This window comes from Cyanistes caeruleus, chromosome 1, assembly GCF_971803275.1.
Source record: "Cyanistes caeruleus chromosome 1, bCyaCae1.hap1.1, whole genome shotgun sequence".
Taxonomy (NCBI): Eukaryota; Metazoa; Chordata; class Aves; order Passeriformes; family Paridae; genus Cyanistes; species Cyanistes caeruleus.
In genome coordinates this window covers 46,945,405-46,972,099 of record NC_141701.1, presented here as the reverse complement: position 1 = coordinate 46,972,099, position 26,695 = coordinate 46,945,405, and the positions used below count along the sequence as shown (strand labels likewise).

At 39.2% G+C, this 26,695-nt stretch overlaps 1 protein-coding gene across 3 annotated transcripts in view; it reads left to right on the top strand.

Annotated features, from left to right (window-relative positions):
- LAMA3 (laminin subunit alpha 3) overlaps nt 1-26,695 on the top strand; it is a 107,796-nt gene that overhangs the window by 37,673 nt on the left and 43,428 nt on the right. For 2 of the 3 annotated variants that reach the window (XR_015287154.1, XM_086890254.1), the window contains exons 17-37: nt 882-981; nt 2,160-2,212; nt 2,704-2,809; nt 3,716-3,815; nt 4,274-4,430; nt 6,305-6,443; nt 8,230-8,372; nt 9,671-9,771; nt 9,908-10,061; nt 11,417-11,577; nt 13,533-13,641; nt 15,575-15,672; nt 17,896-18,061; nt 18,465-18,591; nt 19,593-19,732; nt 20,108-20,223; nt 20,744-20,955; nt 21,765-21,969; nt 22,587-22,731; nt 23,515-23,655; nt 25,012-25,176. Coding sequence is in view for 2 of the 3 variants with exons in the window: in XM_086890254.1 (XP_086746380.1) it covers nt 882-981; nt 2,160-2,212; nt 2,704-2,809; nt 3,716-3,815; nt 4,274-4,430; nt 6,305-6,443; nt 8,230-8,372; nt 9,671-9,771; nt 9,908-10,061; nt 11,417-11,577; nt 13,533-13,641; nt 15,575-15,672; nt 17,896-18,061; nt 18,465-18,591; nt 19,593-19,732; nt 20,108-20,223; nt 20,744-20,955; nt 21,765-21,969; nt 22,587-22,731; nt 23,515-23,655; nt 25,012-25,176 (2,838 nt within the window). In the remaining variant the exon portion in view is untranslated. Of the gene's footprint in view, nt 1-881; nt 982-2,159; nt 2,213-2,703; nt 2,810-3,715; nt 3,816-4,273; nt 4,431-6,304; nt 6,444-6,634; nt 6,768-8,229; nt 8,373-9,670; nt 9,772-9,907; nt 10,062-11,416; nt 11,578-13,532; nt 13,642-15,574; nt 15,673-17,895; nt 18,062-18,464; nt 18,592-19,592; nt 19,733-20,107; nt 20,224-20,743; nt 20,956-21,764; nt 21,970-22,586; nt 22,732-23,514; nt 23,656-25,011; nt 25,177-26,695 lie in introns of all 3 variants that reach the window. The other variant, XM_086890261.1, reaches the window with a different exon arrangement.

The following is a 26,695-nucleotide window of genomic DNA, read 5'->3' as shown; positions in this document are numbered from 1 at the left end:
GCTCAAGCCCTGAAGCCTGCTCTCAGACTCCAAAAGAGTTTCGTGAGCTTGTTTCAAGTATAGGAGTGGAAATAAACTTTGTGTTTTGTTCTTTGATCATACCAGTGCAAAACCTTGTCAAGGGTGGGATTTTTTAATCTTGAATATATAGAATATACATACTGTTTATGTCTTTTTGGTATACTCCTAACACTAACATATAGATGTTGTGTATATATATGTGTGTGTGTATATATATATGTGTATGTATATACATATATATTCATATATGCATATGTACATATGCATAAGCCTATGCATATCTCAAAGACCTTCTGGGTCTGAGTTACAACAGGCCTTCCAGCATCAAATTATTCTTGAAAAATTATTACATCTTCATTGACGTTCCACTATTATTTTTATTAATATGATGATGGTTATTAGTAGTTGAATATTACCAGAAATTACAGGCATTGTTAAATGAGTAGCAAAGACCACCTAGAGGGTGAGTCTGATGGTACCTGCATAGACCTATGTGTGTCTTCCTCCAATAAAGAAAAGATGAAATATGAAAATTAATTAGTATTTTTAAGGAAAGATGAGTTTATTCTTTGTGCAAACCAGTTAATACTCTAGAGCACTTCTAATAAGACTATAGCAGAACTGGAAAGTACATCCTTTGGGACCCTTATAATAAATTAGATGCATAAAAAAATACGCAGGGTGGAACAATCCTGTGCTGACAGTATGAGACAGAGAAATCTACGATGTCTGAATCAGCCTGAGATCCATGTGTCTGTGGAAGTCATTAAGCTCTTAACAATACGAGGTTTTTCTAGCAGTAAATAGCAGTAAGTTTTTATTAGTAAGTAGGTGAACCCATATCAGCTTTCTGTTGTTAGGGATATTGTCAATGTCTCCAGCACGTTGAGGGTCCTACCTGCAGTAAGTGCAAACCCTTGTACTGGAACCTGGCCAAAGACAACCCCGAGGGATGTACAGGTATGGCTTTGTGGCCTATTTCTCTGCCTTATGAAATCATCATAGTCATCTTCATTCTCTGATGCTGTCTGTGGTGCTCTCTGTGGCTTTCACAACTCTTGTTAACAGCGTGTTTCTCACGCTGCTTAATTATAACACCAAATTACCCATGATAGCAGCAGTTACTTTCAGAAACCAGGCCATAATTTTATGGGTGTTTGCCTAGTGCTGAACCAGGGTGTGCTCTGGAGTTACAATGATATTCACTTCATATGGCCCTATGACAGATCTACTGGAGAGAGACAGGATTTTTTACCTGTAACCCTGAAATCAGAATTCAGTTCATTGCTGTGAGAAAAAAAGTGCTTTTTCACTTTCCATTATTTCCTACCATGGATTGTAAAGCCTTCTTGTGGCCTCAGGGTGTGACAAATCTGTTATGGTTTATATCTGTATAATAACCTGTGATTGTCAGTGTTTTCCAACGGGGAGTGTGTGTTTTTCAGGCAGATAATAATAATTAATGAAGAATAAAAGGGTAAATATAACAAAAATATCTTTTCTCTCCAACTGTTTCCTTTGGAACAGATTCCACCACAACAGCCACATAGGATCAGTAGCTTTAGACCTGATAATGGTATCATTACATTTTTTACTTTAGATCTCTAAATACTAAACAACTCCTCAAATATGAAGTACTGCACTTTCCGTGTAATTATCTACTTTCAGTCAGAGAGTCAATATTGGGTTTCTCCAAACTTCTGGGTCTATGTAGTTCCTCCCTGCAATATTTTCTTGGTTTCTATTTCATATGGAGAGTTGATTTGGTCCCAGAGTAGCACTGCAGAATAGAAGATGCCAGTCAGACTGGAAGATGCTGTTTTGTATCAATTGTCTGAATGTTTCAAAGAAAGAAAACAATTTAAAATTCAAACTCAATACTGTTTTTTGTCAAATACAAGTTAAATCACTTTAAAACACACCAGTAAATCACACATTCTTAGAAGTCCACATTCTTTCTCGTTGTCTTTTTCTTCTCACCTCATACCAGTATCTTGTCTGCTGATCTGAGCCTTCCAGAATAAAATCCACATTGTGGCACATTGACTCAAAATTGCAGATTCAGGCTGGTAGGGTTTTTCCCTGTAAAGTATAATGAGAAGATGAAATGCAGGTGTCTTCTTTTTCCATCTGTGCAGCATGCCAGTGTGATGTGAGTGGAACACTAAGTGGAGTTGGAGAATGTCAGCAGGTAAAATGAAATTTAAAAAAAGATATTAATTAAATTGATTATTGCAAAGATAAATTACAGTAACATTTTCTAAGGTAGAAATCTTAGTACTGTTCATTGCTTTTGAACATAAAATAGCTAGTTTTATACATCAAAGAATCAATTTTACACAACCTAGGGATGTATAGTGTTTTAATTTTTTTTTCTTCATGAGTTTATATATTTTCTAGTCTGTTTCTGAAGATGTTAAATGACAGAAATAATGTTCAGATAATGGGGTAGTTTTTTGGTTTGCTTTTGTTTGTCTGGTTTTTTTTTTGGGGGGGTGGGAGTTGTTTGTTTTTGTGGGCTTTGGCAGGGCAAGTGGGTTTTTTGGTTTGTTTTTTTTTTTGAGATTAGAAAGTTTTTCATATTCAGAATTAGAGGGAATTCAGAGTATTTCAGAGTACTGAGATATTAAAGTTCTGGAAAGGTACTGAAACATTTTTTGATGAAATTTATTTTCTTCACAGGAAAATGGGCACTGCTACTGCAAATCTAATGTCTGTGGTGATTCCTGTGACACTTGTGAAGCTGGCTATTATGCTCTTGAAAAAAAGAATTATTTTGGCTGCCAAGGTAAAATGAATAAAGGACATCTCTAGTGCAACATTTGCATGTAGCACAGAAGAATTTAGAATTGCCTAGGCTGTACTTTTAGAATGGGGATGTTTGAATTACTCATGTGCACAGCATTTTGCACTGATGCTGGTGCTGTAACCTTGCTTGTGACTCCTTTGCCTTTCAGCAGGAGAAGGAACAAGGCAGATGTTACCATTGTACTTCCCAGTCATTTTGTGCATGTCTTAGAAAACAGGGTGCTTTTAGACTAAGATACAAATCTTGTTTTGGAACACTCAGCCTTTCAATCCAGCTTGAAACTTTTAGCCTTGACATACTTTTTCCTTAGTACAGCATATTATATCTCATTACTACAGGTGTCCTTTAGTTTGTGCCACAAGTCATGTCTCCTGTAGAAAGTCATTTAATATTGTTTGATGTCAGTTGAAAATATGTATATTATGTGGACATGTACATTGCAATTTTGTCAGATCGATTAAATATTTGAAAAATTAGCATCTTGTAATTTTTGTAAGTTAGGTTGTAGATTTTGTTGTTTGTGGGTTTTTAAAAAAAATTATTCTTCGTGATTTTGCTGCAGAAATTCTGACTTGCTAGGAAAACATTTGAATACCAGTTCTGAAAAAATGCAGCCCTACATTTAGCAATGTGGCAGGTTGTGTTATTTGAGTTTTTTTTTAAAAAAGTGACTTTTGTCACATTCTAAGGAGAAATTAAAAAGGAAACAGGTACAAACACGGGAGCTCAAAATACTTTCAGCTTATGCACGTGTATTAAGTTGTGTTTGAAAGAGTCTGAAGGGCTCTGGGAGGAGGAAGCGAGTCATTAACGGTGTTTAATTAGGTGGAGCCGTGGTGTGTTTTCTGGTAACTTTTATCACTCTTTCTCTGATTGGCCTGCCAGGCTGCGGGTGTGACGTTGGAGGATCCCTCAGCCCAGCCTGTTCCCAGCCCTGGGGCAGCTGCCAGTGCAGGGCGCACGTCGTGGGCACGACCTGTCGGGAGTGAGTCCAGCTGGAGCTCCTGGCACAGCTTCAGCACACTTTAAACTGCCCATAAGTCCCATGTTATACTTTCATTCTGAATTTGTTGATAATTAACTTGGTAAATTGCACTGGTTATTGATATTAATTTTCCTGGGCAGTTTCCTACCTATATTGTAGTAAGATTTTCTGACTTGTTTCCTTAAATAACCAATTACCAATTTGCAATAATATTGCATGTGTATCTATATATCTATCAAGGGTTATATAGGAAAAAGTATGAAAACTGTAAAAGCTTCTGGAAAGAAAATTCTCATTGCATCCCTCTTACCAGCTGTCTTGAATCTATGAGCAGCAGTCAGAATTCCTCAGCCATCAGTAGATTACCTCTTTTCCACTGCTTTTTGCCCTTAGATGTAGATCATAAATGACTGGTAATTCTTTGCTGATTTGTTGTGGGTTTTTTCCCTCCTTGAAAGGCCTGAAAAAAACTATTTTTTCCCTGATCTGCACCACATGAAGTTTGAGATTGAAGATGGTACTACTGTCCAAGGAGGGAAAGTTCGGTTTGGCTATGATCCTCAGGAATTTCCTAGCTTCAGTTGGAGAGGATATGCACAGATGTCCTCTATACAAGTAAGCTGGTATTTCACTCAAGACTTTGGGGTGAAAATGAAAACAAAAGTGCATGGCTCTTATGTCTTTATAATACTGCTATGTGTGTGGAAGGTCATGGAAAAAAGACGGAAAAAAGGGCAGGATCTGACTAATCCAAACACTTTGGCCCTATGTTGCTGTTTGGATTAGTGAGTGTTGATATTTTTATCAGGTCATTTACACGTTGCTTCTGCAAATACTCCTTCTTCAGAAATGTTCTTTGAAGTTGGTTTATTTGTGAGATGTAAAGAGGGAATTTACAGCTTTAAAGTCTATAATAGTATTAAGTGCAGAAATTCTTGTCATGCCAAGAACAGTGGGAACAGCAGAAGATTAATGCTTGGCTAAATAATTTGAGTTGCACAGGTCCATGACAGTCTGTGTCCATAAGGTTTTCAGTTAAATTCACAGTGCTGTCACTGAAGTAATTTTATGCTTGAACTTATGTTTGGTAAAGAAGAGAGGTGCCAGCTTTTGTTATGAATGAAACCTTCACATTACAGCAAACAGGGAAATGTGTGGTTCGGTAAAAGAAGCTGTGAGCAGGGGCATATTGGCAACGTTTATTTTAGTTTCATGATGGACTATAAATAAACTAAACAACAGCTGAGGGAATAAGTAAACCATAGGTAGAAAGTCACCATAATTTCTCTGAGAAGGGCCCTTCTGACTTTGGATTGAACTACTGATCAAATGAAGCAGGATTTCAAAACAGTAGGTTTGAGTAATAAATGGGATTTGTTCACTCATCTTGAAAGTAGTGCTTTGGTGTAGTCGTGTCCAGCCTCCATTTGTCCAGGGACTAATGAATCACAATAGCATGGGAGAAAAGCACATAATCATTGCACAATGATTTCCTTTATTTTCCTTTATTGAAAAGTGATTCCTCAGTCTTTCTTCTTTTGTTGTTTTGGTCTTGGGGTTTTTTTTATCCCAGATAATTTTTGAATTTTCTGTATTATTCCACATTTATAAGTGAAGGCAAATCTTCAGTATTTGTGATTTCTTAAGGCCTGCTTTCTAGTTCAGCTGCTTTTTGCATTTCTCTTGCATTTTGTATATGCTTTTTGTTCTGTTCTCAGATGAGGGAAACAGAGAACACGTTTGCATTTGGGGAAGCAGAGTGGACCACAGTGGTGGGGAGGTCACTGTGCCACAAGTAGCTTGGAAAGGGACAGCAGGTGTATTGTGATGTGGGAACTGGATAGTGAGGGGAGCTTTAGGATTCAGGATGGAAAGAAAAAACCCTAAGATTGCTCCAGATTCCAGATTTTTTGAAAAAAAAGATTCCTGTTTTTTCCTAATCCACCACTGATCCTTAATGTGTCTCTTAGTCTTTCTGAAACCTTAATAATGAAGCTGTTTGAATGCAGAGGATTTTGTGGTTCTGGAGGTGTCAGTTTAGCCCCAGGACAAGGACAGCATTCCTGGTATGGTACAGCTCTAAGCAGCTGTAGGATGTGGTAGAGGATCAGAAGTTCCAGTGACAGACTGAACTGTCTGCATGCTGTGGGATCTCAGACTAGGATCAATGATTGTGGCCTGTTCTTTGGAAAGGCAGGAATATTGACAGCCCTTGATATCATATGCTTTCTTTATGGCACGAGTAGGGAGAATAACAGTAAAATAGTGTTGGTGTATCACATTAACACATGTTAGTTCAGCCATTCTGTGTCCTTCTGGATCAGCTCGTATTCATCAAGAGTTTTATTTCACAGGAGATTTTGTTCCATGCTCTTTTGTAAGGTGCCCAAGCCTTTTGTCTTTGCCAAATGTTTTTTCTTTCTTGGGTGCTAGTAATAAGTAATGTACTTTCCATTCCTCCTTTTTCCCTTTCTTTTTATTTTTCCCAGCCAGAGGTGGTTGTGCCTATCACTGTGGCTTCCCCTAAGCTCTTCCACCTAGTCCTCCACTATGTCAGCCTGGGCTCAAAAAGCTCTAAAGGGAAGATATCAGTTGCTGAGGGAAAACATATTGGCACTAATTATACTTGTAAGTGAATTAATTTTCTCACTAGGCTTCCCTGTCTTCCTCTGTCATACACCAGCATTGCCATTCCAGTATATACTTGTCTGCATGTGCCTTTTTCTTGTAGGACTTTAGTCTGGTGCTTGCATGGCTTCTAACTGTGCCTCAATTCAGCACTTTATGGCTGTTTTTGTTTATTAACTTCCATTTTTCAGAATGAAGTGAGGATAACTTTGAATGTGGAAAAATCAAATCTCTACTTATTTCGCATTGTCCTGAGATATATTAACCCTGGAGGTGAAACATTGTCTGGTCACATATCTGCTTGTCAGTCTCAGCCTGGAGCAGGTAGGTGTAACTCAGCAGCTCAACAGCTCAGATGAATGTTAGATCAGAGAAGGCTTTCCAAGGTGCACCCAAGACAAGTCTTTAATGTTGCTTAAAAGGCATCACTTTTAACAGTGTCAGTGCTTTTATGCTTCTCCTCATACATTTTTGCTGTGTAATTGATGTGGCTGAGTTTGCATGAAAACCCCTGCTTGCAGTAGTAATCAACATTTCTTTCTTCAAATGTTTGCCACACTTAGTACTTTTGATCCTGCATTTGGAAATTCTGAACTGTGGGTTTTATGAAGCTTTTAAAGAAGGGGTAACAACACTTTGGTTTACTTGCCTTTAATATTCAAGTTTTAAATGCGGCTTTTGCTTTCATTCCATGAGTAAGATTTGTTTAAAATGATGAACTCAGTCTACCAAGTTAGTTCTAACTACAGATCTCAAAAATATGTGATGCCTTTCAGGCCCTGATAAAAGATAGGTACTCCATATCCTTTGAATAGTAGGGGCATACCAAGCCCATATGCAGAATTATGTCTTAATATTCCTGCCTTACTGAGAGGAGTAAAGTTACAGATCTTCTTGAAAATTCAAGTAAGACAAAACTGAAGACTTCACAGACACCATTCAGCAGAGTGGCAGAAGTTTGTGGTCATCACTGGTTTGTAATGACTAGGAGATAGGGAACCAGATTTTGTCTGTGTCCAGGATCTTCAAAGAGGAAGCCTTTAATATTCATAATATTCATAATATTCATAATATCCATAATATTCATAATATTCATAATATTCATAATATTCAGTTGATCTTCATGACTTTTATTCGACAAAGCATACCACAGCTATATTTCTGTAGTATGTAGAGTCGTAAAATGGTTTGGGTTGTACGGGGCCTTAAAGGTCATCCAGGTCCAACCCTCCTGCCCTGGGCAGAGACACCTTCCACTAGACCAGATTGCTCATGGCCCCATCCAACCTGGCCTTGAACACTACCAGGGATGGGGAATCCACAGTTGGCCCATCATCTCTGCCTAGAAGTTATCTATCTGTAAGTAAACATTTTAGATGCTACTGAGAGCCTCCAATATCTGAAGTATTTGACTGAAAGTCACACAAGAATATGAAATGTGTCAGCTGAGCATATTGAGAGTCAGTGCAGAGAGAGGTTGAATGGACAATTACAGAAGGGAAAACTGAAAAAGTGACCATTTCAGAATATTGCAAAATTGGTCATTACAGGGGCAGAGCTCTGCTTTTCTGTACCAATTTGCTCAAGAGTAATAAGAATGAAAACAACAATCTCTGCATAGCTTTGTGTCTGGTCGAGTGCATTGCTAATGCATATTGACTGAAAAGCATTGGTTAATTCCTGTCAAACAAAGTTCAGTGGACCAAATTATCAGTCCAGCTCGCTAAGCAAGTAGAGACATTTTACGAAGTCACTTACATTTTTTACTTGATTTTTTTTCTGGCAGGGGCTGCTCAGGGCAAAGAGTTTGTCTTCCCACCCAGCAAGGAGCCAGCTTTTATCACAATCCCAGGAAAAAGCTCCACAGAGCCTTTCTCACTGGCTCCAGGCACGTGGACTGTCAGTATAATGGCAGAGGAAGTCCTCTTGGTAAGAAAACAATTGAGGAAAACAACTGCTTGAAGGTTGTCATGAAGTTATCACTCTGCAGTTGTTTGCTGGGAAGAATCCTGCAAGCAAATGAAATTCAGCACTAGTGGAAGGAACAGAATACAGTTATGAAAATTCACACTTCTGCCTCTCATTTCTTCTCTGACTTTCTCCTGCTCTAATTTTTCTTCTCCTTACAGACTTTAAGTCTATCTGGGATCTGTACCTTCAAATGATAAGGTATTATTAACATGCAGCACAAAGCATAAATACTCACAAAAATTAGTAATTTTTACATATCAGATGTTGTGTCTAGAGCTTAGCTCAGCCAAGGCCTTAGTTTCTTGACAAAAAATCTTTATGAGAGTATTGTACGATGGGCTGCATTATGAGCAGGTCAGTTTCTGACTGCTTTTATCCTACTATCTTTTCTCCCCTTTCATTCACTGAAAAACTGAAAAAAATTCTAGCAGCAGTTTTAAGAAATTGCTTGAGAAAGATAAATTGTTTGACATAATCATTTATGAAAAATCTTGAATATGTATGATCACAAAGACAGCATACTGAAATTCGTACATATTTTATTCAGGGATAAAAAGCAGTGTCTCTAGTCATTAAGCCTGAGGCTGTGTTAAAATTATGGAATACCACATGAAGTGTTTGGAAAGAGCTTGCAAACGTATTTCTTGCTGAAAGTGACAGTATTATTGTGCTGGGCTTTTTCACTAATACCTTTGAAAAGGTATATATTAATTATCTTTGCTCATCATGTTCTCACATTAACAGTTGTTACACTTCAGCTCTAATACATTCATTTAAGCAAGGCAGAACAAAAACATACCAGGTTTTGAAGCACATCTTAATAGGTTACATGGGATATTTTAATCAAGTCATCTGGGATACATGAATCTCGTGTGTGGAGTCTCCCAGAGTTGAGTTGTATGCTTGTGGATTGCATGGATGGAAACTGCAGGCATCTGGCTGTGTGTTACTGAGCTGCAGGGAAACTCCCTTCTCTGCAATGTCTTGTACAACACCTGATGGGAGAGTGGCTTCAGAGTTTCCTTGATCACAGGGCAGCCACCTTCATACCGTGCTTCTGAAACTACAGGGTTAAGGAAAAACATTCTGGTGTTATTGGCCCAAGTAGTAACAGAAAAAGTCCCACCCACATCTTGCAGATACCCTCTGTACAAATTGTGTATGTGATTGGTTTTGTTCATTGTTACATTGTGAAAGCCTGGAGATGTTCTTTTTGCCATTTTTTATTTAGCATCTGTTGTATTCTTTGTTCTTAGGATTATTTGGTGCTGTTACCTAGTGATTACTACGAGGCATCCCTGTTGCAGATCCGAGTTACAGAGCCTTGCACACATCCCAGGCCTGCTTCAGCAGAACAGTCAGTAGATATGCTACAGCATAAACCAGTGCCATGGTTTATCTTGTTGTCATCCTGCTGCACTTGAAAACAATAATAATCCTGTGTTTTGTTTGTTGTTTTTTGTTGTTGTTTTTGTTTGGTTTTTTTGTGTAAGCTGCTTGCTCTATCAGCATGTGCCTCTGGGCAGATTTTCCTGTGTCCTTGGTTCAGAAGCAGTGCATTTCAGACACGGGGGAGAATCCAGAAGAATACCTGTGCAACAGCCAAGTCCCAATCAGCCAGTGATGGCCCATATCAGTGGAAGAGAGGTCAGATTCCTTCCTGCTAATTGCAGTCCCATCTGTGCAGTTGACTATAAACCTACCAGACTAAAATGGCTGCAGATTTACAGCTCAGGATTTTCAGATCTTAACGCATCCCTAAAACTGGCTCTGCACCAATGTCTGCTTTTTACACAAAACTATGTAAAAGTATCAGTGTAGGCAGATTTATAACTGTGACAGGAGTGGACATTCCACTCTGGCAAAAAACATTTCATTAAATAAAAATCCTTTTCCTTTAGGCATACTGGCTTGTTCAGAAAAAAATCACATAATGATTTGTCAGCAGAAATGGTGTGCATACATCACTCTAAATTAATATTTTTTTTCCTTAAATAGCTACACTTAGCTAAAATATTTGCTTTAGTGGAAAGCAGGCAGAAGCAATTATGCCACTGCTATAGGTTCTTTGCTTCTTTGGAAGAAAAACATGTTTTATGAAATGAGAAGATCTAGTAGAAGTGTGTGTGGCAAAAAGTAAGGTATTTTATCAAGTATGTGATAGTGATTGTATCCTCTACTACTGTGCTTGGATATTTCTTTTAAAAATATCAGGAACAGCAAGAATACTCACATGCCACAGGCTCTGGTGCTTCATCACTGATGCATGTGCAAAATTTACTGGTATGAATAATTGCAGTGAAGCCAAGAGGGCTGTTGACAGAATTATTTACATGTTTAAGTGTTTGTAGCCTAAGGAAATACTGAGAAAAAACAGTTTAAATTGGAAAATAATTGTGTAGTCAACTGAAGCAAAACCTTTGTAACCACAGTACTTAACTTCTTAGAGGTATTTTGCATCAAATATTGTGTTAACCACGTTGTGCAAGTAACCTAAAAGAAAACCTTGATGTTTAAAAGTTATATTGTTTGCTGGAGAAGGTGCTTTCATTCTTTGTAGGGAATCAAAATACAGCATTGCTATAGTAGGAATTTTGTGTTCCTGGAAATATTTTTTTCAGTGGAGAAGTAAACTCATTTTTTGTCTATTGTTAAGGATAGTTTAGAGATGATGGTGACGATATTTTAGCATCATAACATTTCTTCCCTTTCTGCTGGGGAGAAGAAAAATTATAATATAGTAATTTCCTAGGGTTATTTTACAGCTTTCCTAGAACTGTTACAATGACAGCTGTTTCTTGAACTTGTTTGATACTTGTTAGAAGACAAAGTGATATTTATAAGCGTTGCTTGCATTCTGCTGGGTGTCTTCTGTTGAGACACTGCAGGGCTGGCCCTGGACTAATGCTGACCACTCAAAAGAGCAGGAAATGGGAGCTTCCTGCAAGAAAAGGGAGTGAAAGATTTGACTACTTTTTTATTTTTCAATTATTTTGACCCAGGTCAATTTAGAGATGACCATAAATGTTCCTCAAGTCGGTCGCTATGTTCTGGTTTTTGAATATGCCAACGAAGATGATCAGATGTACACTGCAGAGCTAACAGTACATAGCCCTGGACCTGTCACTGAAGGCAGAGTGAGAATATACAGTTGTAAATACAGGTAAGAATTTCTGAAGTAATCACTAAATGATTAAATAAGCATTTGAAATGTAATTCTACTTTGTTATATGTTTGAATCTATTTTACCATGTAGATTGTTCAAATTCTGAGGTGATTTAAAAGCAAGTGCAGGATTCTGTGTATTTTGTAGAGGTTTTTAATTCTCTTTGTGCAGTCAGGTCATTAAATATTGCTACGCTTCAATGAATTATTTTCCTATGCAAAGGGTTACTTTTTATATATCTATTCTTAAATCCTTATAAACTATTAATCTCCATGTCCAGTGGAAGAGCATCGCTGCTGGCTGCAGATGCCTGCACTGTTTTTCTTCAGTTAAAAGTGTATCCAAGGGCTTTGGCTATAAAAAATGTAGCAGTCAGTTTTACAAGAGTATTCTCACTGTTTCTAAAAGGATTTGCTGAAGTAGAAATATAAAGGTCTCTGAAATTCTGCCTGTAGTCATCCTCTGGCTGTTAGGCTGTAGGCAAGGTCTTCAGCCAAATGCTTCTTTATCCTTGTTGACTGATGAGGTTACTGCAGATGTTTCTGCACAAGAGAATTTTGCCTGTCCTGAGTGAGATTGTCTGTAACATCTAAGCACCTCAGAGAACCTGCCCAGTGCCAGGGGACTACAGACATGCAGCCTTTACTCCCATGAGCCAACTGTTTGGCAGAATGGAGGCTTAGGGATATTCAGGATGAAATTGCTCAGTAAGAAAAATAATTTTCATCTGCGTGTTTGTGATACAGAGCACAGTCATGTGGAGCAGTGACCTTGCCAGGTTATTGCTGGGGAATTCTCTTATTTTAGCCTGTTACATAACAGTTTGAACCCCAAACTTCTTCCTATAAATCTTCCATTTTATTAGTTTTTTGGTGGGTTTTTTTTTTCCAAAATACCCACATTTTTTTCCACATTTTTTAGGCTGATTTTTAACATATTTGTTTGTTTATATGACACATGAGAAAAGTGTTCATGGAAATGCAAAGAAAGCCCTTGCTACTTTAATGCAGCAATGCAGTAAATCCCTTCTGCAGGCATTCTGCATGAACTGAATGGTCACTTTGTGAATGAGGTGCTGTGTCATCTTTCCCAAATAGGAAGGTGCAAGTCTCTTCTGATAAAAAATAAATCAAGCAATGACATAGTGAAGTAAATGTAGATAACAGTAACTTGTAGAACTTGTAATATATTGTTCCAGACTTTCCTACAGCTTAGTGAGCTTGGATATTCCAAATAAAACATGGTAAGAGAATAAAACATCACGGGCTTTGAGCAAATAATGAATAAGGGACCTATATTTCTCTAGTTTTACACATCCCTAGCCCTGAGCTGACCCTTTTTCCTGATCTGTACTTGAAACAAGAGTGAAACTTCCACATTGTCTCCTTCCACATTTGTGGAGGAGGCAAACCTGTTTTTTCACTTGTATTGAGGACTATCTCAGTGTACAGAATAGCTTCCTAAGGTCAGGCCTTGCCCAGCTGCCACTGTGTGTGCAGGAGCTGCTGATTCACATCCTCAGTGTCACATGGCAGCAGTGGAAAGGAGCAACTGGTGTGTGCTGTCTCCTCAAGGAGCACAGCCCAGGCAGGAGAGTATTAGTTACACACCATGTTGCACAGTGTGAAAACATCTGCAGGTAGCATCCATGTGTAGCTGTCTGTCCACATCCTGCTTAAGCCAGTAGCCTGGGTCAAATGGGTGTGTCTGAGTGAGATCTGGAGGCTTCAGCTCTAACCCACCTGGGACAGGGAGTGTTTTGTACATGGCAGATCCTGTGTCCACTGGCGAGGACAGTGCATGTTCTGCAGTGGCCACAGGCAGGTTAGTTAGGATCCAGCAGGAGGGCTAGGTGCTGTGGCTAGCCAACAGCCAGGCAGTGAAGCTAGGTGACAGCCTAAACAACGTGGCAATGCCAGCAGGCTCATCTTTAATCCTGCTTTCTGTCTCAGTTTCCTTTGTCGCAGTGTCGTAGTTGATGACAGGAATCGCATTGCAGCCTATGACCTTCTAGCAGACACAAAGATACATCTTAAAGCATCATCAAGTCATTTTCTTCTGGTAAGTTGATGTTTTCCTTTCCCTTTGGTAATACTTGTTCCTTGATTGGGTCAACAAAGATATTTGTCTCCCTATATTCACATTCTGTAAGGTAACGTGTGAAATTATGTATGTTGGATTCTTGACTAGACATGCTTTATGTATACCCCAGAATGCTGAGGTAAACTTGTCAAAGACAAACAGAACTTTGCCTTTATTTGCAAAGTTTGTTCCAGCTTTCTTATGCTTTATTTCAGTTCCCCTTTTTCTTCTACAAGTAAACTTCAAAGGAAATATATTCTGGTAGCTTTTATACCTAATTTTTTTATTTTCTTTTTTTTTTTAATCTTTCATTTTTCCTGAGTCCTCAAAACCCATGTAGGAGTTTTCCATGTCTCTTACAAAATTCAGGTAATATATGCATTTATTTAAGGTGATAAATGTATTTGTTAGTCATACAGCTTTCAAGTGTTTTAAATAAAAAGCCTTCACTGACCTCTTTTGGCCACACCAGGAATATACTTTTCTGGAGGCTGAATTTTCTTACACTTTGTTTCTGGTTTCTATTTTGGAAACACAAGGTTTGTTAAAATCTGGAGCTGCAACCCAGCTAGTAACAGCTATTAGGACTAACAGCTGATACATGCTTTTTCATTTCATGAGTCAGTGTAAACTAACACCTTATACATTTTCTGTTAGCTTCCTGCAGCAACTGCTGTGCTAAAAAGATCCAACCTTCACAATCTTTAATTGTAAAGGCTGCACTTAGCAAAATGTGGGAAAGGGGAAAAGAAGTGCTTCTGGTATGTGGACAGCAGTTTTGGGGTTAAAGATGCTTGTGCATCTTCGTTCCCTTCATGCAGAGCAGAGAGGCAAATGGGAACCACCTCCAAGGCTGGAGACATCTGGTCTAAATAAAGGGGAAACGGGGTTCTTGAGGCCATCTGTCAAGGGGGGCTCTTACAGCTTGATAGTATGTCTCACACTGATGCAGACAAGCTGTTTAAACCCAGACCACACTTGGCACGAACCTCTTAGCCACTCATGAAGTGCTGTTCAAAGCTTCAGTGTGTACCCTTGCTCTGCTGCAATGGCCTGGGGCCCTGTGGGTTGTTACATGCAGGACAGGCAAAATATTGGTTGCCCAGGAAAAGGGATTTTTAGTGCTCTGCCTTGTTGCTTATAAAGGTTTTTTCCCCCCCTGCTTACTAGTTTTAAAACACAGGTTGAACTTCGTTAGGATGTGCTTCCAAACTAAATTATGTTGCATAATAATGAACTCTCCTTACGCAATTTTTGCTTTTATTACTACTTGGTGGGTACTTATTGCTTATTGGTCATCTTCAACTCCCTTTCAAGTAGTTTACCTTATGTCCTTACCACCATGGGTATAGCAGGACTACCACAGATTCATTTGTTCATGTCTACTTCCAGTTAAAATAGAAAATCCTGTAAAATGTTTTGCTTCTTTTGAAATGAGTTCTGAATCCTGGGAAAGAAATCCTGGTGTCACTGAAACTCAATCCCATGGACTTAGCATGAGCAAGTGTTTGTGCCTGTATTGGAGAAAGTCAGGGAGTTCCCCCAGGGAACAAAAGTCTCTAACACCAGAGATGAGAGCTTTTCCCTCCTACCTCTCTACATTCCTTGCCTTTCTTCTCAGCCTTGGAGCTGGTCTTCTGTATCTCCCTTTACCACACATATATACTTACCTTTTAGTTATTTCCCTTCAGAACAGACAATATTCCCTTGACAAGGACAGAAAAATGCTATTTAACCCTGAGGCATTGAGATGCAGGGAGGTAAAGGGATCCAAAATCTTGTGGGAGGTCCATGTCAGAACATGGCTTTGGGCTCATATCTCTCTGTGCTAAAATTAGGCTTCATCCTTCCTGTTCAGGCCTGGCCCTGTTATTTACGATATTGTTGATTGTGCCTTGTGCTTGTTTTTCAGCACAAGGTTTGCATTATATCAGCTGAAGAATTTTCTCCAGAATACGTGGATCCTAAAGTACAGTGCATAGCTGCTTACAGGAGTAACAGTGATGGAAGGTAACTTGCTTAGTTTTATCCTTCCTATTAGCTGAGGACACCCTTGAAAGGTAGACTAAGTGGTGTTTTAATTCTTTAGAGTGAAGCTTCGCTCGGTGACTCACAGGTGATTTGGGTCACTGGCTACTAACCTTTGGTTAGGCCACTTCTGTAGTCTTTGTAAAGAAGCTGAAATATTAGTGTTAATCTAGACAGTCTTTGCACAGAATTTTGTTGATAACAGCCTTTCCTGGCCCATCTGAACTACCCAGTGCTGATGTGTGAGAAAACACGTGTCTTTCATGTGCCATCCAGTATGACAGGTGTCCAAGCTGGAAAATCATTCCTACTTTAGTGGCCTGAAATGCTTACTGTTCCTTCTGCATGTTACTGCTTTAGCTGAACCAAAATGGCTTTAATTTGTCACTAGGTGTGGTATGTGACTGCCCTTTTGGGCACAAGTTCACCAGCTCAACTTGGCAGCATCAAATCATTCAGCATGCAAACCCCTGGTTCCCAAACAAGCCATTCCCTTTTCTCTGTCATCGTGGGACCCTTAGGGTAGGTGTGCCCTCATCATTCACCTCACACAGTAATGCCAGCTGATCCTTCTTCTCCGTCACATTTTATAGGACCAGTAATTAGGGGACTCATGTACTGCTTGGCTGATCCAGGCTGACAGCTCCTCTCTTGCTGTGAAGCTCTGAACCTTGCCTTCCCAAGTGGCCAGGTTTGGGTTCTGCAGAGCATCTCCTCTGTCCTGTTAAAGCTCTTCCCCTCCCCATCTTTTGTTCTTGGGGACAGAGAGCTGTCACTGCAGCTTCCAAATTAGGGACCTCCACATTTCAGTGCCTGTTGCACTCCCCAGGATGTGCCTCGTGATGCCTACTCCTAAGGCTTCCTTCCTACTGATTTAGCAGTGGGAAGGGTCTGAAAATAAAAGTAAATGTCATTTTCTGGACTGAAGAGGTATAAAGAGTTGGTGATTTGGTCTAATAGTTTTCCAAATGGTAGCTTCTAATATAATGGTTGAATTGAAACAGAAAGCAGAAAAATCTGGATAATAAATTGTATAAAAACATGTGACTGTGCTTGGCTTCCACGCATGCATAGCATTGAATCACAGCTTTAACTCTCCTGCTCAGTGTTACCACTAAGAGCAGCTTTCTAAGACTGAAGATACTTGTCCTTGCACCAAAGTTATATTGCAAATACAGGCATTTATATTTTGAGTAGAACAGGGAAAGAGGATGGGTAAAAAACATGATTCAAAATAAAATTAACATATTTTACTTGGGTTTTGTGTTGGGTATTTTTTGTTACATTTGTATTGTTTCCTGTAGGTTTTTATTGTTATTTGGCAGCATTTTTACTTTCCTGAAAGTGTTTTAAGTTCATCAAGTTGAAAGATGCAAAGACTTGGCTCAGTTTAACAGTATTGTAAGTGGATACTGCACATGATTTCCCACACAGGCCTGGCAAATACATCTCAGTTCTGGACCTGAAACATACTTGCCATTCCAGTTCTGGACCTGTCTTGAGCACAGATTAATCATTGTCTGTTGAGTACTTACTAGAAGTGAACAAATAAAAGCAGGAAACCCCCAAAAATATTCTGCAGTCTTGGAAAATTCTTTTCTCAATCTAGAATTAAATATGCCAAGGAAAAAATAGTTAAACATGGCAGTGAATGAATAAGGATGCTTTCAAGGAGTACTGTTGTTTATTTTGGCTCCGATTCTACAAATATTTGAGTATATACTTAACTTCTAAGTACTTAAGTAGTCCCATTGACTTCAGTGGGAAAACTTGCATGTGTAAAGGATACACCTATGCAAATATTTGTAGAACTGAGAATTCAATATTAGTACAGATTCTGGTGAATGTAACTAACTGGATTAACTAAAATGTATTTAATTTTTTGTGCTTGTAATTCCCAGAAGTTTTCTCTTCTGTAGCAAATTCTTTCCACTGAAACTTAAAGTTATGGAAATGTTGTGTGAATAAAATCAGTTCATATATTAAAAGTGCACACACTTTCCCCTTTATAAGTTGAATCCATACCTCTTGTTTCCATTTACTTTTTGATCATTCACAAACAATCCAAATAGGTACAGGGGTTATTATTGCATTAGCAATTGCAGTACGGTCTAATACACTGACTTTTGTAAGTCAGCAGCTTTTCCTGTTGTGATTAAAACTTTCTCCTGGCCCCAAGGATAACTACTGTGCTTCTGTGTTTAGTGCAGCATGCATTCCCTCAGTTTTTGAAACTCCACCAGGAGCTTTGGTTTTGGATGCATTCAAAGATGGGAAGATTTCTGAAGTACAGGAGAATATACTGCATGATCCATGGAGTGCTGCTTTACCTGCTGGTTCAGTTCATGGAGTCACCTTGACACCGTTACAGGTACCTCACATTTTGAGAACTTTGTGTTGCAAGTCACAAGCTATGTTCTCAGTGAAGTTAAATAGATGAAACTCTGTAAGAGAATCATGGATGATGTGATGAGTGTTGCAAACTGGGTAAGCCACAGAGACAGTATAAAGAAAGGGAAAAAAAAAACCCAAACAACAGCTTCTTTCTGAACTACACAAGTCTCACAGACTGCAGAAGAATGTTAAATGTGTTCAGCAGGCAAACAGAGCATGCAGTTGTAATGCCATGTTCCTTGAAGAAATTGAACTTGTTGAGAGATGCTAAGACCCCTCTCTTTCACTGCAGGCACTGAGCACAACTGATAAGCCCAAGAGTGTTTGACAAAACAAATCTATTCTGTGATTTAACACCAGAGTTGTTCTTGTTTCTCCAGAATCAGATCACCTTGAGTGGCAGAGTGCCCCACTTGGGCAGATACGTATTTGTGGTACATTTTTATCAGCCTGCACACCCAGTGTTCTCTGTGCAAGTCCATGTGAATGCAGGACATGTGTGGTCAGGTAGGCATCTAAATTTGACCTAACTCCTTTCCTTTCTCAGCATTTTGGGATATGGAGCTGTGTTTGGTAGACCCTGGATGGGGCACCAGGTGCCCACCAAAGCCACTCTCCTCCTCAGCTGGACAGGGGAGAGCAAATACAACAAAAGGCGTGTGGGAGGAGATATGGACATGGAGAGATCACTCACCAGATACCTACATGGGCAAACCAAACTTGACTTGGGAAAATTAGCTCAATTTGTTACCAATCCAATCAGAGCAGGGTATTGAGAACTAAAGCCAAAGCTTCAAACACTTTCCACCTTTCCCTTTTTCCTGGGCTCAGCTGTACTCTCAGATTTCTCCAACTCCTCCCACTGAGTGGCACATGGATACAGTGAATGTGGGCTGGACTCAGTTCATCACAGGTTACCTCTGTTCCTTCCTCCTCAGCGAGACACTGCTCACACTCTTCCCATGCTTTAGTGTGGGATCCCTCACATAGGAGACAGTCCTCCACCAACTTCTCCAACATGAATCATTCTCCTGGGCTGCAGTTCTTCACTAACTGCTCCAGTGTGGGTCCATGGGGTCACAAGGCCTACCAGGAGCTTGCTCCAGTGGGGGATTCCCAGATGTCCGCAGATTCCATTCGGGCATCCAGCTGCTCTTGTGTGGGTCTCCTCCACAGGCTGCAGGTAGATCTCTGCTCCAGCACCTGGAGCACTTTGTCCCTCTCCTTCACTGATCTTGGTGACTGCAAAGTTGTTTCTCTTGCACGTTCTCTCTCATCTCTCTGTCTGTACCTGCTGTTGAGCTGGGCTTTTCCCCCTTTCTTGTTATTCCAGGGGTGTTACCATGGTCAGACACAGCCTTGGACAGTGTTGGGTCTGTCTTGGAGCCAGCTGGCATTGGCTCTGTTGGACATAGGAGAAGCTTCTTACAGATATTCATAAAGCCCACCCCAGTAGCCCCCTACAACCAAAACCTTCTCACATAAACCCAATGTATTTTTTTCATCAGGTACTTTCAATGCTTCATTCTGCCCTCATACTTCTGGCTGTCGGGTTCAGGTGATTGCAGCAAACCAAATTGAGCTTGACGTTTCTGAACCCATGGTCTCTGTTACAGTGATGATACCGCATGGAAGAACACTGGTTCTGGTATGTGTATTGCATAAATGTACTTGAAAATGTTATTCTCAGTTTCACCATTCATTTAGAGATAGATGCAAAGAGGAAAATCAAAAAGAATAAATTTTTTAATGTTGTGTTTCAGATTTTTAAGGTCTTTTGCACTGCTTTTGGTTTTATTTTAAATTTTAAAGATACTCTGCTCTGTTTTTGTTGTACACTGCTTGTAGCATCACAACTTTGAAGGAAGTATGCAAAGTTGATTTTCTTACTTTCGGTTAAAATCTTAGAGGTTTTGAAAAAATCCAGAATGTATAATGAAGCAACATTTAAATATGTAAATGCCTTAGCTTGTATCTTTGTTTTTCTCTGAAATGTACAATTTAGCTTTCTTGTTGTTTTAAGGAAAATATCTTAGTTGTTCCAGCAGACACCTACAGTTACAAAATTCTTGACAAAAAGGCAGTGGACAAATCATTTGATTTTATCACCCAATGTGGAGGAAACAGTTTTTATATTGAGTAAGCATCACTTTCTAAAAAACTGAACATTGACAACAAACTGGGAATAATATTACTTCTACTCTGCATTAAAGAGCTGTCTTAAATCCCTATAATTGTGCTACATTTAAATGCTTTTCATGGCTTGTGCTAGCCCATTGAATTTCCATGAGTCATTTTTCCATGACTTTCTATTGCAAATGCAATGTAAAGGTAGAGCTTTATTGCTCACAGTACAAAAGAGGAAAATCTATGTCATCTTCCTGTCTTTGGTATTTCCATCTTTGGTATTTAGTATTTTGCTTGGCATGTCTGAACTGATACAACTAATATGCGCTTGCTATGAAAAAAACCTCTTACCTGCATATTCAAAGCCATTCACCCCTGATTTAATTAAAGTGTATCCTTGCATGTGTGCTGATGCCATCCTTATGTCAAGCTGTTTGAAAGACAGGACCCTAATTTACTGAACCACTGCAAAGCACTCTCATAACAATTCCAAGTGCCAGCACTTACATGATTTATATTTCAATTTAAATAGCCCAGAACGATCATCAGCCTTCTGTAAGGACTCTGTCAGGTCACTGGTGGCTTTCTACAACAACGGAGCCCTGCCATGTGCTTGCCACAGCGCAGGGGCCAGGAGCCCTACGTGCAGCCCCCTGGGAGGGCAGTGCATTTGCAGACCCAACGTCATCGGTCGCCAGTGCAGCCGATGCCAGACCGGCTACTATGGATTCCCATTTTGCAAGTGTAAGTATGTGCTTGCACTCCTTCAGCTCCTGACCCAGACAGCTACTTAATCCTCTGAATTTACTGCAGATGTACTGTAGCCTGTTTTCCTTGTAGACCCTGATCCTGTGAGAGGCTTGTCAAGCTGTTTTAGCTTCACCGTAGCATAGCTTACAGTTTAAGGCAGAAGAAATCCCATTCCCCTAAAGCACACCTAGCTCGTGGTGAAGTGTGCCTTTGCATGTGTTGTGTGATCAGGTATAGTAGGTTTACAGCTGAACTGGTTAAAATCCATATTGCCACTATTTCAGTGAAATGGATTTTTTCTGCACTGCTAAATCATTTCCAAGTTGTTAATGTTTAATCTCATTTTACACCTTCAAGCTTTTCCATGGATAATCAGAGACACAGCATTTCTAATTCCTCATATTCTGATGTTAATAATAAGAACAGGTCTATAGATAACACCAACAGTCCTCAGCTGCTTTCATAGATACTATACTTGAAGTTTATAGACACTGTGTTATGAAAGTTGTGCCCTTGACACCAAAACTATTCGTTTAATCCTTAGGCAAGTTTGGCAAGTGATAAAACAATGTCTGTGGTGAAGTTAAGCAATGAATCCATGGAAAAGAGCCAAGCATTAAACCTGCTCTTTGGAACTATTGTTGCAGTCACATAGTTGGTTTCTGTGACCCTGAACTTTAAACTAGTGAGAGAAAAGAGTAATGTTTTCTATATGTAAAGGTTGTATTTGTTGCATATTCAATAAGAGTTGATTGTTCTGAGATGAGATGTGATTGATTTGTAGAACAATTTCTTTGATCTAGTATGCAATTGTGGGCAGCGTCTTTGTGATGACATGACTGGTAAATGCATTTGCCCTCCACGAACTGTGAAGCCAAAATGTGAAGTGTGTGAGAAATATTACTTCAGTTATCATCCTCTTGCTGGCTGCAAAAGCTGCAACTGCTCAGAAAAAGGAATTGTTGATGTGGCAAGCCCAGAATGTGATAAAACCAGTGGACAATGCAAGTAAGTTTGGCTTATATGTGTTAGAAACAATGCATGAATGGTTTGCTTCAATGCTCTTTTCAGGTGTTTGGAGAGGGTATGGGAAATTTAAGTTATTCAGTGTGAGCAAAATGGATTTTATCCATCGTGAACAGTTGTAAACTAACCCAAGCTTTGTGGGTGATTGAGTTCTTTGTAAATATTCATATGCTTGCATTTCCCCATTTTTCTGTTACCAGGTGCCTACCTTGAGTAATGCCCAGGCACATCTTCCAGCTATAAATCTTCTTCCAGCTCTGCTTATCAGCTTCTACATCCATGTTTTACACCTTGGTGTACAGAGAGAGTAGTTCTGTACTGCAAGCACTGAATAGCTGCAGAAGTCTAATTCTATTGTGGGCCTTTTTATCCTTCAAAGTCAAATTCATTCCTAGTCAGTCCTGTGGCCGTTTAAAATGTTACACTATTCAAAATCTGAGAACAACACTAACCTGCTGCTTCTTCTCCGTGGAAGTCATAAAGTTGTGTCATAGCAGTGCAATCCCTTGGAATAGCCACCTGCCTATTGTTTTATTTTCCCTTACATGCCCCATTCCTACCTCCCTTATTGACTCTCTTGTCTGTGTTTGTTGATAAAGATGCAAACCAGGAGTAAAAGGACGTCAGTGTGATCAGTGTGCTCCTGGAACTTATGGTTTCCCTAACTGTGTGCCATGTAGCTGTAACAGAGATGGAACAGAACCAGATGTTTGTGATCCCCAGACAGGAATTTGTCTTTGCAAGGTCAGATAAATCAAATTAATTCTGCATTCACAAGCATGATTTGCACGCCAGTGACTATTTCACATATAATGGGGTGAATAAAGTGAATTTATTATTAAGTTTTCAGTAAAAATTAAATGCAGCTGTACAAAACCATCACACTTTGCAGGATGTGCATTATCATGGTAACATTAAACACCATTTTTTAATGGCTTCAATATCTGTCAGTTTTACAGGTGGTCTTATGTTTTGCAGGATGTTAGGGAGCTGCAGAGTAGATGCCCACTGAATCACTGAAGCAGTCTGTACCCTGCACAGATTCACTTTATCCATCTGCATCTTGCCTTTTGGATGTTAACCAAGTCCCATGCTTTTTTTAGCCGTATTATGTCAATTGACATTTTACCACATCATTATAGTTAGGAAATCTTCTTTTGTTCTGATCTGCATAATTAAATGTGATAAATGTGAGCTTACACAAGTGACCTTTTACACTGTGGGTTTACAAAAGCCAGCAGGAGGGTTTTGGCAAGGAAGTTACCAGCTGTCTCTGACTAATATTTGTTACTCAGTGGTTTACATTTCACATTATAAACTAGAAATAAACCTCATAAGATAGCCTCCAAGACAGTTTTATTTGCATTTGGAATATAGTCTATCCAGATAATCACATATTTTCATTCATTTGTTTCTATACATTTAAATATATATTCTTTCAGATTTGTTTCATGTGCAGGAAGTTTTGGGGACCTCAGCAAAGCAAAAAGAAAAGCACTGAAATTTCTTTGAACTATGCTTTAACAGGAAAATGTGGAAGGTGCAGCATGTGACACTTGCAGGCCAGGATTCTTTTATCTGAACCCCTCTAACCCCAGGGGATGCACACCTTGCTTTTGTTTTGGGGCAACCAGCAACTGTCGCAGCACGGATCGTCGTAGAACCAAGGTGTACCAAAGATTTTTTTTCTTTTATATCATGAACTTACACTTGTTCCATTAAGGAAATTCCAGATTTCTTCCGAAGTTGAAAATATATTTTGTTAGTTTCTAAGGATGAGAAATATTCTCTGAGCAATTCTCCAAGTGGAGATTTAGTGCAGCCTTTTTAAGATTGGGTGTATCCTGAGTATGCTGTTCAGCAGAAATGGCCCTTCTCACCTGTTTTTTAACAAGTCACTAGTGGACTGAAGTTGAGCTGGCCTTTATCTTGATTGCTTTATCTTCAAACTCTATGTCATCATTAAAGTCAATGATCTCCATCAAGATGCTTTGATAAGCACACATCATTCTCCTTGCCTATATTACAGATTCTTAAGAATTGTGTGACAGATTCTACAGAGATTGTAAAAATTGTCTTTGTTTCCTCCCTATAAAAGAGACATGACATCAAGTGTGAGAAACAAAGGTTTTTAGTAGAATAACTGAATAGTAAAATGGCTGAAGACTGAAAAAATAAAAGCAACAGCTCCTTGAAAAAAGGCAAGAGAAAGGAAAAAAGAGCTAGAATGGTGGATGAGGAGTTTAGTTAAGGTTTAAACATAGACTAGATGCAATCCAGATATCCAGATTGTGCTCTTTACTGTTTATAAGCAAAAGGTAAGAATGTGGCCTAAATGAAATCAGTAGAAAATTTCCTCTAGTCATTACTCGCCCTCACCAAATATGAAAACATGTCTGTTTTTTTGGTTTATTGCTCTGGCCAGTCAAGGGCAATCCAACAGAACCCAAAACTCTTCTGGTACATCATACATATTGTGCTCTCTTTCCTGTAGCAAGCATAAAGATGAAAAAAAGAGGCATGGTCTTTCATGAAACAACAGCCACAAACATAAAATGTGCATTAATGAGGCAGAATATTAGACTACATTGCCTGCCTCTCCAAAATGTCATGCCATGTGCCCTCCCTCACAGTTAACCTGTTCCAAACTCTGTCTTAGAAGTTAGTGCCCTGGGTTTGATTTTGGAATGGACTTAAAGCATCTCCAGATTGTATCCTCAGGTTTGTGTGCACAATTCCTAGTCACCCCCAGAAGGCTATGTCTTCCTGTGGTTGAAGTTAGAATTTAGTTCCCAGGTGGCAAACCAAATGCCTACATCCCAAGTAGCTTTGGCACATTTTTCATTCTCTTTTGAGGTCCTTAAGATATCCCTTGTTCAAAGACTTTAGGCTGGCTCTGAAGGGGTTGGATCTCATGGTAAGGGAATTACAGAGGCTAAACAATTTCTTCTCATTACTTGATGCTGGTAAAGTGTAAATAAAGGATGAGGCAAACTTTTGTTTCCTTTATGTGTTTTTCTTTAGTTTGTGGATATGAGGAACTGGCGCTTGGAGGCAGTAGATGAAAATATGGACATTCCAGTCACTTTCAATCCAGTCAGTAACAGTGTGGTGGCTGATGTTCAAGAATTGCCAGCTTCTGTGCATAATTTGTACTGGAAAGCACCACCATCCTACCTGGGAGAGAAGGTAAATGCCATCTGATAAAGAGTCATTGATAAAGAGTCTCACGGATTTTCTTATATAAGTTTCTCTCTTGTCACTTATCTCTCTTAACTGTCATGCCCAGAATCACAACATTTTACTTATTACAGTTTTGAAATTAACTGATAACACAGAATTAATCATATTGCTTGGTGCCAGATAGGTCTTGTGGCTCAAATAGGTCAAATGTCTCAAGCAGCTGATACCTTCAGCTGCTTTTCTGAAGCCCAGAACATGTAGAACTTGCCAATGTGGCTGCTCTGAAACCCAGGACACACAGGGCTTGTGAATTCTTTAGATTCTCTAGAGTATGTCCTGGGCAGATTTCAAAAAGGATAAAAGGTGGTTATGTGCTCAGTGGCACACAAAACCCCCAACCTTTTGCTTTTGATAATGTTGCTTGAGAAGAGCATCAACTGGTTTTCTCCCCTTTGTGTTCTTTGGACTGCTTGCTGCTCTGTCAACCCATGCATGGGAGCAGCTTTCTACTCCCAGTTAATGCCAGCAGCATCTCAGCCTGGGGATCACACCGACCAGGGGACTTAGCTGATGGTGACCTGCAGGCAACCGAGCCTCTCTGGAGCTCTGACAGTGCCAACATTACCAGCCAGGTGCAGGACACACAGGCTTTTCAGATGCAATCCTACTGGCACACAAGAGAAAACAAATGGTGTAGACACCAAGGCATGAAAGATGGTACCATTTTTGAAGTTTCTCCCAGTCCTCATTTTAAAGACTAGAGCAGTATTTTTCCTCCTGCTCTCCTATGCTCAGAGCTGTGTATATATCTTAGGTGAACAGCACATTTAGTTGGGGTGCTTTTTGTTGATATTATAAAGGTTATTGTTTCAGTGCCTACAAATTATTTTTGAAAGAAATTTCACGTTAAAGCATACGTTATCACCTACAATGTTAAACCAAAATTTAACATTTTGTTGGTTCCATACAAGATATAAAGCAGGCAATAACCCTTTTAAAACACAGCTATTAAGATGCTATGAGTTTTATGCTGCATAAAACAGTATCTACCTAGGCCTGCCATTACTTGCTGTTATTTACAATGACAGCACTGCAAATAAAATAGTTCTAATTTGGGTCCTGCTTTTGCTGTATGCTGTGTATAGGTGTATATTTTAGCACAGGCAATACTGCAGTAATGAAATTCCCACCAAAGTGCTATCTAGCTGTGAGTTTAAAAGTTCATAAACTTAACAATTATTCATGTTATTGTGTTTTGAAAATGTCAGGGTTTGGTCTGCTTTCAGTGATAGCATCTCTTTTTGAAAATATGAACAAGATCACTTCAGCTATTTTTCATTATGATGAAATGTATAAATAGTGTTTTCCATTATCTGAAACCTTTTAACTGGTTCCACTGGAACATTTATATTTAGTAGAGTATATTTTCTTTCTTTTCTCTGTCTTTTGTTTACAAAGTTAGAAGGGAATCAAATGTAGAATGTATAGCAGTATAGAAACAGAGTAATTGAGAAATTCAGATCAT